This window comes from Balaenoptera borealis (assembly GCF_965194805.1).
Source record: "Balaenoptera borealis genome assembly, chromosome: 2".
Taxonomy (NCBI): domain Eukaryota; kingdom Metazoa; phylum Chordata; class Mammalia; order Artiodactyla; family Balaenopteridae; genus Balaenoptera; species Balaenoptera borealis.
Window position 1 is genome coordinate 103,619,841 of NC_138867.1, and position 14,294 is coordinate 103,634,134.

The window sequence follows — 14,294 nt, forward strand, 5'->3', positions numbered from 1 at the left end:
GGACATGGACAAAATGATTCCAAAGTTTACATGGAGAAGCAAAAGACCCAGAACAGGCAACTCAACATTGACGAACAACAGAGTCGGAAGACTGATACTACTCAACCTCAAGACTTACTATAAAGCTACAGTAATCAAGACAGTGTAGTACTGGTGAAACAGACACAAAGATCAATGAAATAGAATAGAGAGACTAGAAATAGACCAACATAAATACAGTCAACTGATCTTTGACAAAGTAGCAAAGGTGATACAATGGAGCAAAGATACTCTTTCAAAAAGTGGTGCTGGAACAACAGGACATCCACATGTAAAAAAATGAATATAGACACAGACCTTAAAACCTTCACAAAAATGAACTCAAAATGGATCATAGACCAAAGTGTAAAGTAGAAAACTTTATTAAATCCTAAAAAGACAATATAGGAAAAACCTGGATGACCTTGGGTATGATAATGACCTTTTAGATGTAACACTGTAGGTACAATGCATGAAAGAACTGATGAGGTGGATTTCATTAAAATTTTAAAACTTCTGCTCTACTAAAGACAATGTCAAAAGAACAAGAAGACAAGTCACAGACTGGAAAAAGTATTTGCAAAAGAGACATTTGGTAAAGGACTGTTATCAAAAATATAAAAAGAACTCTTAAAATGCAACAAAACAAAACACACAACCAATTAAAAAATGGGCAAAAGACCTGAACAGACACCTCACTTAAGATGATATATTGATGGCAAGTAAGCACATGAAAAGATGTTAACATCATTTATTACTAGAGAATCGCAAATTAAAACAATGAGACACCACTACACATCTATTAGAATGAACAAAATCCAAAACAGTGACAACACCAAATGCTGACAAGGACATGGAGCAACAAGAACTCTTATTCATTGCTGGTGGGAATGCAAAATGGTACAGTCACTTTGGAAGACAGTTTGTTGGTTTCTTACAAAATTAAATATATTCTTACCATATACTCTTACAGTCTGGCAGTTTCTTATAAAACTAGGCATGCTTTTACCATAGGCTCCAGTAATCACACTCCTTGTTATTTACCCAAATGAATTGAAAACTTAGGTCTGCTCAAAAGCCTGCAGAGATGTCTGTAACAGCTTTATTCCTAACTGCCCCAACTTGGAAGCAACCAAGATATCCTTCAGTAGCTGAGTGTTTAAATAAACAGTGGTACATCCAAACAATGGATTATTATTCAGCTCTAAAAAGAAATGACCTATCAAGCCACAAAAAGACATGGAAGGAACTTAAATGCATATTACTAAGTGAAAGAAGCCAATCTGAAAAGGTTCCATGCTACATGATTCCAACAATACAAGATTCTGAAAAAAACAAAACTATGGAGATAGTAAAAAGATCAGTAGTTGCCAAGGGTTAGAGGGGCGGGAGGGATCAACAAGCAGAGCACAGAGGATCTTCAGGGCAGTGAAACTATTCTGTAGGATACTCCAATCAAGGATATGTGTCATTACACATTTGTCAAAACCTATACAATGTACAATACCAAGGACAAACCCTAATATTAATTATGGATACTGGGTGATAATGATGTGTCAATGTGGGTTCATCGATTTCAACAAATGTACCGCTCTGGTGGGAGATGTTGATAGTGGTGGGGAGGGCTGTGTGTGTGTGTGGATATCTGGGAATACTTAGTACTTCCCACTCAATTTTGCTGTGAGCCTAAAAATGCTCTAAAAAAAAGGTTTATTAATTAAAAAATAAAGGGGAAAAAAAATGAAGCTTTTCTTAAACTACAGCTGAGTTAATAGAGACCAGCATAAGCATTTTTGGCTATCCTGCACTCATCCTAGGAAGAAAATTTTCCTAAATAGCAATTTTTATAAACAATATAAAATTCTGCTTTGTTGTTATATATATCAAATAAAGAAAAGACAATCTTTCCCTATTTCTAATTTTTGTAAACAAGAGGTAAGAGCAACAAGTGTTCATGTGTAACAATGTCCCAACATTTGTCTGCTGCTCTAGAGTAAGATCAGTTTACACTCCTGCATTTATCTTCCTATAATACCTCCTCCCCTCCCTTCCTCAAGTTCTAGAGCACAGATATAACTTCTCAGAGAATAACCTTAGAGATGATGCACAAACCTCTTCCATCTCGAGGAGGGGCTCCCTTTGCTTTAAAACTATCCACTGGTGCCTTTGTATCTGTTTCCAAAGCAATGCTTATCTGTATCTCAGACTTGAACTTGGTGTATTTATTACTCAGCAACTGGTACCATTTTGGTGCCTAGAGAGTAACAACAAAACAAAACAAAAGCAAAACTCCTTAATTGTTAATAGGAAATATACAGTAGTGGGAAATGTTTTATAAGGTTCTAAATATATTTCCTGTAGTTTCTCAGTACTTTCTCCTCTTTTAAAGTATTTTCTTTCCCCACATTTTCCTCAAAAGAAATTAATCCTGCTTAGGAAACTAACTGAATTTCCTCGTGAAAAAATTAAGTATAAGTTTAGATTGCCTTCCTTGTTTCTACTCCTATGCTTCAACAGGTAATAATATATTAAAGAGGAGGAAACCCAGTACGTGTATTTCTTTCTATCTTCACTCATATCCCCAATCTCACTTCATCCCTTATAACAACAACAAAGACTATCAATTTTCCATTTCCTAACCCTTAATTTTTCACTTTTTCTGTTATACCTTTTCTGCCTGCCACATTTCTGCTTTGTTCTGTTTATATCAAATCAGAAAAAGAAAAGCTTAGTGTTAATAAAAATACTAACAAAATACTTAAGTAAGGTCTAATGGTAGAGTTCTGGGTTATGAACCATGCATTTGACTGATACTGAAATATAAAGGGTTTCTCACAGAATGAGGTATCCTCAATTACCTGAATAGCCACCTCCTCCCCCAAACCGCAAGGTAACCTCAAGAATTCTCATACCGAAATCAAAATCTCATGGCCCAAGACCACGTGTATCATTAGTGAAGAGGCACCATTTCAATACCTGTAAACAGCATTCTTACTCTGACCACTGTAATATAAAGGCATAGGAACTGGTGCTTATAGTGATCAAAACCAAAAACTGCAGCTTTATATTCAAATTATGTTTGTAACTAAAACAGAGTGAACTAGCCCACAGGTATTTTAAAAAAATCCACAACCAAGTTTTTTTAAAGGCAAAAACTCAGTCTGTTGCTGTATTTCTTATGACAGATATTTTCTAATTTTAAGTATAAGCCTGGAAAAAAAGATTTTTAGCTGTTCACAGGATTTATGATATATTTTTGTTATTAACTCAGAAAAAGAAATCAAGGCTCCTCTGTTTGTGTTATTTATACAGAATAATTTATCTTGAAATTCAAATATTCTACTATCCAACTTCAAATATTTCTTCTGCTGGCAAACAGAAGACATTAAACAAGACAATATTTGGTTTTCCCAAAACTAACATAATTTAAAAAAATTTCTCCTTAACTTTGTTCACCAATACGATGACAAACTGCCCTCAAGGACTAGACAAGGGGAAAAGGAACACCAAAAGCATTTAGAGGCATGATCTCAGCTCAGATATCCTCCTCCTAAGAGGATTTACCTTCTCTTAAACCAAAGCAACTGCAGAAGTATTCAGGGTCTAAGCTTAAAGAAGGAAAACCTTTTTCAGGACTTGTGGGCAGAGAGGTGATGAGTACCTAAGGATGGAGGAGAAACAAGTCCTCTTTTAAAGCAGTTCAGTTTCTTTTGAATAATTCCAAATTTGGGCCAGGCTGACTGGCTCATCTGCAAATACACACATACCCTTGGAGATATTGTAAGTTCAGTTCCAGACCACCACAATAAAGTGACTATTGCAATAAAGTGAGTCACATGAATTTTTTGGTTTCCCGGTGCATACAAAAGTTATGTTTACACTATCCTGTAGTCTATTAAGTGCGCAGTAGCATTATGCCTAAAAAAACAATGTACATACCTTATTTAAAAGGTACTTTATTGCTAAAAATGCTAACCATCATCTGAGCCTTCAGTGAGTCATAATCTTTTTACAATAGTAACATCAGAGATCACTGACCACAGATCACTGTAACAAATATAATAATGAAAATGTTTGAAACATTACAAGAATTACCAAAATGTGAGCAAATGCTGCTGGAAAACAGCCCCAACAGATCTGCTTGACATAGGGTTGCCACAAACCTTCAATTGGTTTAAAAAAAAAAAAAAAAAGTATCTGTGAAGCACAGTAAAGTGAACTGCAATAAAACAAGGTATGCCTCTATCATTGCTATCAATACCAAAAATGTTAGTAACAGGTAAATTTTTCTTCACAGAATCCTAATTTAAGATTCAAATCAATTGAGGACTTTAAAATAAAAGGGAAGAATTTTTTTTTTACTTTATTTTCTTAAGAAAGTTGGACCAAAAGAAGTCATTAGGAAAAACTGAAAGTTAGAATTTCTGAAGTCAATAACATACAAAAAAGGTTGTAAGATATTTTAAAAGACATAAGAAGCATTTTCAATAACAAAAAGCACAGGAATCAAGACCCTGAGTTGTTCTTCCTTCCTGTGGTGGGAGTACTATTTACATAACAAGTGTTTTTCAAGAAATTCCCTTCCTCTAACTACTACATAAGGAATGCAAGGAGCGGGAAGCAGGGAAACCAGTTAGAAGGCTACTATTAAGACAGCCAAGGTAAGAAGGACAGAGAGTGGCTTAAGTTGAGATGGCAGTGTGAAAATGCAGAATAGCAGATAGATCAGGAGGCAAAACCAGCTGCAAAGGGTGGCCAAGGAGGCCAGGAAAGGGACGTGTCAAGGAAGACTTCTATATTTCTAGCTCGCCTAACTGGTAGGAGGGTGGTGACCATCCACTGAAGCAAGGAACTCTAAAAGAGGCACACCTTTGAAGGTAAAGTGCAAGAGCTGAAGGTGTTAAAGGTAATAGCAACTTGAACACAGACTTGAACTCAGAGAGAAGTTTCTTTGAGAAAGATGGTTCTAGGCCAAAAGAATGACCAAAAGGTCAGGATTTTCTAAATCAAATTCATCATAAGAACTAAGAACTACCATATTGGCTCAAGCCCATGATCTATTAGGTCCAATATTCCATGTCCTTTCCATCAATCTGTTATCTATTGAATATAACCAACTGTTTACATAATCAGTAACAAAACATCAAAAGGTCAGTACCTGCTTTGTTTCTTGAGCAGTTCTTAGGTCTAGAACAATGTAACCTATAGTTTCCCTGGATGAGGATAAAGGATCCAAGGCAAAACAATGGAGTTTGATAGGAGTACGCTGTAGCCTGCAACGTAACAATTTATGTGATAAATAAAATCACTTTTGCTTAATACTGAACTTTCTATTAGCTTTGAAAAAGCAGCCTACTACTATCAAGACAATTATAGTTTTGTTGAATAACCTATATCTATTCTATACTTTCTGAAAAACTCTTCAACTGGCATGAACTATTATGTCTACTTATCTATACACCAACTAAAGTCATATACAAAACATGTCAAAAATTTTAGTCTCTCTCATCGAAGACGCTAACATCTACATCAATGTTTCTCAAGCTTCTGTAACATACAGAACTCTTTTAAAGTCAAAAATTACCATGAATTCTCAAGATTGATTTTAAATTGTCTTTCTTAGACTGTCACACACACATAAAGCTTCAAATACACACGCGTATGTGCTTATAGCTCTTTTTGTTGCTAAAAAAATGAAATAAACTTAAGAATTAAATGCCATATCACAAATTATTAAAATTAAGTTAACAACAATTCAATGTGCTACATGATAAGGTCATATAAGCATGACCTTCACTGGTATAACATGGCTTCTTTTGAGTCTGGAACCCCTATACTGGCTCACTCATATAGTAAGCTGATTGGATTTTGCCATCACTGTCATCTAATGGAACGACTATGAAATCTGCACTTGGCACAAAAATCATCATTTCTATATTTAATTTATCTGTGTTATTTTCTCAGTCTACCAAATACAGAGTGGTACCATTTTGCACTAACACAATTAGATACACAACCACCAAGACAGGCACTAATATATCAAGTCTCTGTCTGAGCAGATATTCCAGAAGTCACTGAGATGAAATACAAAATTCTAATATCCTCTAGGAATTTGATACCCTTTCAAATAAGTCCATGGACTAATCTAACAATAGAAGAAATTAAATTTCTCCTTGTTTTCATTTTTTTAACTTGGTACTTTTATTTCATTTAGTACTAAGAAAGAACAAATATTAAAGAGATCCTATGTTCCCCAGAGGAAACATATTTTCAATTATTTTTAAAATAAAAGTATTAGTGTTCTTGCCTGCTCTGGTCATCATAGTTCATGAAATAATAAGAAGCTATAACTTTAAATATGTTTTATATACCAATAAAGTATTTAAAGGTCTAAAATCAAGTGTAAAATTAGAAAGAATACCTTATATAATTACTATATATATATATATCTATATATCCTTGGCAAGCCAGGTAAAATATACAATAAATTTATTAATAAAAATTACAGTGAATTCCAACCCACATTTAATAGTGGGTAGGCATCATGATGGCACTTCTAGAATATTTGTTCTCTCAGACATTAGCAAAACAAGAAAGAAAAAAAGCAAGCTAAGCTAAGTGTAGTGGTTAAAAGCTTAGCTCTGGAGTTGAACTGGCTGCTGGGCTCTACCACTGTCCAGCTGACTGACTTAAGGCAAGTTACTTAACCTCTTAGGCCTCAGTTTTCTCACCTGTAATACGGGGGAAATAATACCTACTTCATAGGGTTAGTCTGATGTTTAAATGAATTACTGTTGCAAAGTACTTACAGATTTCCTGACACATTAAAAAACCACTCAACAAATATTACTGTTATCTACTTAGAGATATATACGTATTTATTTATAACAGACTGAAAAAGAGCCAAACAAATTGAAAATAACAGTCACCTGTGCTGATGAAGGGCTTTCCTGTCAATTTCCCAGGCTAACTCAGTAGCAAATTCTGGCTGGTCAGTATGGTCCACAGGATCAGTAGCCAACTGTTCTCCATCAAACTTTGCTTCTACCACAAGCATATGCTTTGGACGTCTGGGGAAATGGCGACCTAGAAAAAAAAGACTGTACAGGTTAACCACAAGTGTACAAGAGTCAAATATGATCATTTAGCATGTGTTTTAAAAACTGACATATGTTAACAGTGGTTGACTTGTATAGTCCATAAACTACCTCACTAGCACATACTCACAGATACACTCAAATTCATGATTCATAAAAAACATTTATCAAATTGAAAGCTATAATTAATAAACTAGTGCTTCTCTAACACTAATGTGCAACAAATTACCCAGGAACCCTGTTAAAATGTAGATTCTGGTTCAGTAGGTCTGGGGTGGGCCAGAGAGTCTGCATTTCTAACAAGATCCCAGGAGATGTCCATGGTGTTGTCCTTGGTTCACACTGTGAGCAGCAATGATCTTAATAACATTTAGAATTAAAGAGTTAAAAATGTGATTACACCAATTTTAGATATTACGATACCAGTACTTAATATAGAACAGTTAAATCATCTGGAGAGTTGAGAAATAAATTAGCAAAAACAAATTTACCTGCATCTTAATTTTCCTGCTAACACAGTTAAGAATACCTTACAAATTAGCCAAAGGAAAATAAACACATTTATTCATTCATGTTATTTTCAAGTACAATGTTGTATATTATCAAGAAATATTAAAATATTCTATCTACACATTACTGTTCATTTGTACTGCCTGACCTCATTCCTTTACTGTTTGTTGAAGGCATATTCAAAGTCGAGTATTAACGCCAGAAAATGGGATGCAAAAAGAGTAAAACAGAGTACTTGTTCTTGAGTAATTGAGGGTCTAGTGGAAAGCGACAAACTTAGAACACTGAAAACAGAAAGCTAAAAAACTAAGAAAGAAGCACTAAGAATCTTACAGCCAACATGTTTACAGGTCTGGTGAGGGGGATTTCGGTGAGGAGGATTTCAGTTAGGGGAGTTTTAACCACTGTTAAGTAAATATATCCCTGCTGCTACTCACCCTGCTACAAGCCACTTAGTAAGGAATTAAGCTGGCCAGAAAGAGCTTGATTGCAAACCTGTGAGTTTCTACCTGATGTTCTCATTTGAAACTCCCTATTAAGAGTCTTACCACATATGGCATGGCTCTCCTAATTAGCACTAATTGAAGGCCTCTAGCTGGACCTCATTTTCAGCTGCTCTGAAAGATCACTAAGTTTCCCAAATGAATTTCATATGTCAAAAAACCCTGTATTTTCAGACTATCCTAACTACAACCTCCAATAAGCTTGAAAACAGAGGATAAGCAATAGAACAAACAGGTGCCTGCCTCGTCCCAAAGACAATGAATACCTTGAGAACAGAGACCCTGTCATTTTTGTCCTTGGAATCCAGTAAATAGCCCAAAGTTTGCTCATAGTAGAAACCCAATCATTTTATTTTGAATAAAGGGCATTTCTAGAAATGTAGTCAAGAAATTGCAAGCAGCTCAATGTAGTTGAAGGACTGGGAACACATGAAAATATGGCAGTAGGGGAGATGAGGCTGAAAAGGTAGGCAACATGTCTACCACAAAGGGCCATGTACGCCACTCTTAAGTATAGACCTTACCCCTCAGCACACCGAAGGATTTTAAGAAAATTAGATTTGCATTTCAGAAGGGTTATCCCCAGACAGTAAGGTGGACACTAAGTGTTTTCTGAAAAGAAAACATTCATGAAACAGACTACTGAGAAGATTACTACAGTAGATTAGGTGGATAATGACGGCCCCAAAGCAAGGCACCCACAATGGAAACTCGTTCATTTAAAAGTTTATATGAAGCACCTACTATTATTTGAAAAATAAAATCAACACTCAGTGACCATTTATAAGTTGGGGATGGAGAGGGAATGCAGGCAGATGATGACTCCCAGGGTCTTGGCTTGAGGCAACAGCATGGTTACAATGAATGAAAATACAAACACAAGAGGAGGAACAGTTTGGAGGACCGTGGGCCAGTTTTCGATATGTTTGTAGCAACACCTAACCGACCTTCCTGACTCCAGGTTCTCTTCGCTGCATGCTGCTACTAAGCTACATTTACAAAAAAACTTTTTCTTACTTAGGAATATATGCTGGCTCCCTATTATTTTGAACATTAAATCTAAATTCCTTGGCTTTCAAGATCCTCCAAGGCCTATTCACTCTATCTGTACAAGCTTATTTCTTACCACAATATTCCTGAATATTCACCTTCCTTGGGTCTGGTCACCTTGCTGACCTCTTCACTGTTCCACCCACCATGCTCAATCCCACAGTGGCCTGGGTTGTCTCATCTTCCGGAATGACTTTCTTCTATCCTCGCTTATCTAAAGCTTACCTACCACTCAAGGCATTTCAGCCATCATCCTCTCCCACCTCCAAAACCTGCGTTTACAGCCCGTATCATTTATTTTTATTTTATTTATATTATATCCCAACATATGTCCTGCACATTAATTTGATCTCCCCAAGGAGACAGAACCCTACAACCTTGAAGGGAGAGAGCGCTTTACATTTCTGTTACCTCATAGCATGGGCACAGTTCCAAGTCCAAAAGCTTATGTTCACCAAATTACAATGGAATTTCAGTCCTATGTCTTTAAACAGTCAGTAACCTAACAGTTAAATCTGCCCCAACACTAAAGCTTCTGGTCAGCCTTCTCTTCCACAACTCAAAATTTGGGTTTGTAATGTTTTCTTTCCTCTCACCACCCAAATGGTGCCAGGCCTCCACAAGATACCTCCCATGGCAGGGCAGGGGTCCCCAGCCATTCCTCTCACCACTCAAGATGACTTCTTCGCGTCCTGTTATTCAAAACCTATCCTCAATTTACCAATCAACTCCTATACCCTCCACTTTCCTGCAACCTGCTCTCCAACCTGCTCTCCAACCACACTGAATTCAAGCAATCAAAGAACATGCCTTGTTTTTCTATACCTTAAACATGCCACTGGCTCTTCCCTTTGCCTGGAACGCCCTTCCTTCCTTTTTTTTCGCCTGACAAATTTCTAATCATCCTTTAGGACCCAAATAAATGTCACTTCCTCTGGGAAACCCTTCCCAGCTTCCCCAGACAGAGGTGGTCCTTCTCTCTTCCACATCATGATGAATTATTTAAATGATTTACTGTTCTCCATGCTATTCCCTTAGCTTTTAGAACCAGGACTATTTTACTCTTCCATTCCCAGCACAGTGCCTGACACTCAGTGAGTCTCCAAATAAATAAATGTCACTCATTCAACAAACCAAACTTCGAGGCATGTGTAATAGACCCTCTCGACAACTGTAGTCCTCTACGTCCCCCGTCAAGAGCTGTAAAGGGAATAGCCACCGCAACACTTCTGAAAATGCAGGAAACGTGTATTTGAGTCAAAGCAAAGTTCTCACCAATGGTACTACCAGGAGGTTGCTGAACAGAACGTGCTTTCCAGGCACATTTTCGGCTCATAATATAAGACATCAACGTGCTGCCTCTGATGGAAATCGTTTTTCCAACATTCTCTGGGTCTACGGCTAGTCATGCTAAATATCACCTATCCCTAATAGCTCTCATACTCCCTTGAGGGATTTTTAAATCAACTGCCCAACAGACCTCACTGTGTACAACTTTGAAGAAGTCTCTGGGGACGGCACAAGCAAAGATGACAGGGCTTTTCAGGTTAACAAAGCCTCGGTCCCATACTACTCTGTTAAAATTCAGGAAGCAGCAGTCGCAAACGCCAAGTCCCGGGCCACTCACCTTCTAGGATGGACACGACGATGAGCAGTTGGTCGGACTTGGAGACCATGGTCGCGGTCGGCGGCCCGCAGGCGGGGTCTGCTGGGAGGAAGAGGAGCCCGGGTGAGTGGCTGGCAGCCCGCGACCCCCGGCTGGACTCCCGCCGAGGTTCCCGCCACCCGCCTGCGGCCCGGGACACCCGGACCACGCTCTGCGGTCCGCCTGCAGCGCGCCCGGCTCCCCGGCCCCGGGCCGCCAGTCCACCCGCAACCCGGCCCCGACTCAAAAGCCGCTCGGCCACCCGGCCCGGCCTGCTTCCAGGGAGACGCGAGTCCGCCGCCTGAGGACCTTTTGCCGCCTGCGTAGTAGCTTTTTAAACGCCCGGGTAGCAGCCGCGGCCGACGCCGCGCCCCCCTTCCACCTAGCAACCAGGCCCGCAGGCCCACAGCCCGGGCGAGGCTGGAGGACAAAGGGTCATAGAAACCAGGGCAGTCGAGGATAGAACGCCCCTCAGCCCGCTTCGCCTGCTACCCTTTTACGCAAAGTTCCAGAGCCCTGAGGAGAAGACTAGCCATTACCTCACAGCGCCCCCTGCTAGCCGGACGGAGGAAAGCGAGCAATATGGTGGAGACCAACTGCGCAGGCGCACCACTGCAGTAAACGCTTCCTGAAGTTCCCCAGAAACGAAAGTGGATTTGTTCTCTGCTCCACGCCCTAGACATAGCCTGGGAAATATGTCAATAGAGATTACAAAAAAAAAAAAAAAACTAGCTCTGTTCAAGCCCCCATTGTCAACACTGCTTAAAAGTTAAGTAACAGAAAAATAATGATTTAAGTTTGAACTCTAAAATCAGCTAAAATTGCCCTCGCGCGGCTGCTCAAGTTTCCATGCTTTGTAAACAAGTAGCGTCAATACGGTAATTGCTGTAAACTGTTGGCGGTGACGTAAGCTCTCTGAGAATTTCCTGTCCAGTAAAAATTACCCTAAAACAAAAACATTGTCACGTGGGCCGGGGAATTAAAGGTATACGTTCTTCTACCCCCTGACAACAAAGTAATGAGCAAAATCAAGACCAGAATAAACAAGGCAGCTAAAAGCTGTAAACCGACATTTTCCCCTTTCTACCCCTTCTCCCCACAAACTTCAGGCTTTATTTTAGGAAACATTAGAAATCTTTCGGAGGGCACCTAGTTTGAAACTGGATCTTGGGCGGGATAGGTGGGAGGGAGGAGGAAGAGAGAACAATTTCCACTCCTTCACCCCCCTCAACCCCAACCTCCGCTTTGTGCCCCAAAGAAAAGGAAGATGTGGAGACCAGACTACTTCTGAGACCCTTTCAGGCCCCTTCAGAGCCCTCCCTGATATAAAGCATTATGCAAAATAAAATCAAAGTAGTGATCTACTTTGGGTTCATCATTGAACAATACATTCCCTTGCGGAAAATGTCAAACACTCAAAAGTAGGTAGAATAATATAATGAACCAGCAGGTACTCAGAACGCAGCTTCAGAAATTGTCAACTAAAGACCAATCATCTTCATCTGTTGCAGAGGAGCAGGGATCTGAAGGAAATCCCTAAGGTCAAATCAATTCATCTCATTCAATATGTACCTCTAAAAGATAAAGATTTTTTTAAAATATCTTAAAATATTAGATACTTAACCACAATTGCATTATTACACCTTAAAAGTTAACAATAATTCCTTAATACAATTAAATATACACTGTTCAAATTTCCCTGATTGTCTCATAATTTTTTTCAGTTGGTTTGCTCAAATCAGGACCCAGACAAGTTCCAGAACACAATGTATTTGGTTGATCTATCTCTTGCCACTTTTAATCTATAGGTACTCGCCTGCACTTTTTTTTTTTTCTTTGAAACTCTTCATTGAGGAAACTGGCCACGTAATTTTATACAGTTTACCACTGTCAAAATTTTGTTGATGCAATACCAGTGTTGTTATTTAACATATCCTCTGTTGCGCAGTCTAATAAATATGTCCACATTGACAATACTCAAAGAATATTAGCAAACAGATGAACAACAACAAGCAAAATACAAGGTTATCAGTGGTGTAAAACACTACTTAGCCTTAAACTCTAGAAAAAGGGAGGTCAAAGCATGAGACTAAGGGTCTCCAATGGAAAGAGATCAGAGTTTGGGACCTACGTCTGCCAATTTATGTGCTGGGTTACCTTAAGCAAGTCACTTTATCTGTTTTAGCCTCAGTTTCAGCTATACAGTGGTAGCATAGATGATGCCTTAGTTTAGGACTTAAATGTAGTAAATGCCATTTAGTTGTTACCTTTTTATATGAACAATCTCAGACCTTAAATAGTAGCTGTAAAAGAACTAGGAACTGCCATCAATATACCTCATTGTTTTGCTTTAGGATATCTACCAGGGCTGAAAACCTGGATTGTAAACCATCACTGAATGCCAGAGAATAATCTCAGCTCAGAAAAAAAATCTGACAAATCATCGACATAAACTAAGAAACTTTTTCACGTGGTAAAATTTTCACATGGTTCTCGTTCTCTGGATTTTTCCCCCAAAACAACACTATTACTTCTAAAATCACCTCATCACAGCTAATGAAAAGTCATCAACTTAGTTGGCATGGTTTTTTTGTCTTTACAACTACAAAACTAATGACATGAAATTTCTCATTTATCCCACCTAGAAATGGAATTATAATTCTATCAGCATCTAGAGCCTCCGTATCTGTTATTCTACAATCTAATTTCCTCTCATATGTGATATTTAGCAGTAATAACTTCAGTTCTTGCATAAATCATCGTATTTTAGCTTAAATTCATGAGAGAAAATTTTGTTATAAGTTTATAAAGTATCAATACTGTTTCAAAATACATAAGTGCTAATAAGATATAAAATGTGTGTCTATTACATAATGTGAGATTCATTACACTGTAAACATGCAAATTCAAACTAACAAGTTTGATTAAATGCTTGATTCTGAAATCATGTTTGTCAACCTAAAAGCTTATCATATTAGGTAGCTTTCTATTTCTAGGGATTTCCCAGAACCAAACAAAGCATTTTTGACTCATTTCAAGCCTTTCTTTTTCTGTAGCTATTCTACATCCCGGCAAACCACTTTCCTAGTAGTATGTCTCTATATTTCTTATCAACAGTTCTGAGGCCACCACAGGAGGGATCATGAGCTGTGTTCCCCTTCCTCAGCCCCTTGCCTCTTCTTGTCCCCTCCCCACATACTCACACGTTCACACTTAGTAAAATTTAAGGCAAGCTCCAAGGACTAATAAAACTAACATATCTAGGGCTTCCCTGGTGGCGCAGTGGTTGAGAGTCTCCTGTCAATGCAGGGGACACGGGTTCGAGCCCTGGTCTGGGAAGATCCCACATGCCGCAGAGCAGCTGGGCCCGTGAGCCACAGTTACTGAGCCTGCGCGTCTGGAGCCTGTGCTCCGCAACAAGTAAGGCCGCGGTGGTGAGAGGCCCGCGTGCCGTGATGAAGAGTGGCCCCC

At 38.6% G+C, this 14,294-nt stretch overlaps 1 protein-coding gene across 6 annotated transcripts in view; it reads right to left on the bottom strand.

Moving 5' to 3' along the window:
* Window positions 1–14,071, bottom strand: part of CEP120 (centrosomal protein 120) — a 79,564-nt gene extending 65,493 nt beyond the window's left edge. The window contains exons 1-5 of one of the 6 annotated variants that reach the window (XM_082380701.1): window positions 11,363–14,071; window positions 10,806–10,883; window positions 6,948–7,104; window positions 5,177–5,291; window positions 2,131–2,272 (exon numbers count right to left, since the gene is read on the bottom strand). In XM_082380701.1, coding sequence (XP_082236827.1) covers window positions 2,131–2,272; window positions 5,177–5,291; window positions 6,948–7,104; window positions 10,806–10,854 — 463 coding nt within the window. In that variant the 5' untranslated portion in view covers window positions 10,855–10,883; window positions 11,363–14,071. Of the gene's footprint in view, window positions 1–2,130; window positions 2,273–5,176; window positions 5,292–6,947; window positions 7,105–10,805; window positions 11,298–11,362 lie in introns of those variants that run through there. The other 5 variants (XM_082380703.1, XM_082380702.1, XM_082380700.1 and 2 more) reach the window with 5 other exon arrangements.
* Between the last annotated feature and the right edge of the window lie 223 nt (window positions 14,072–14,294).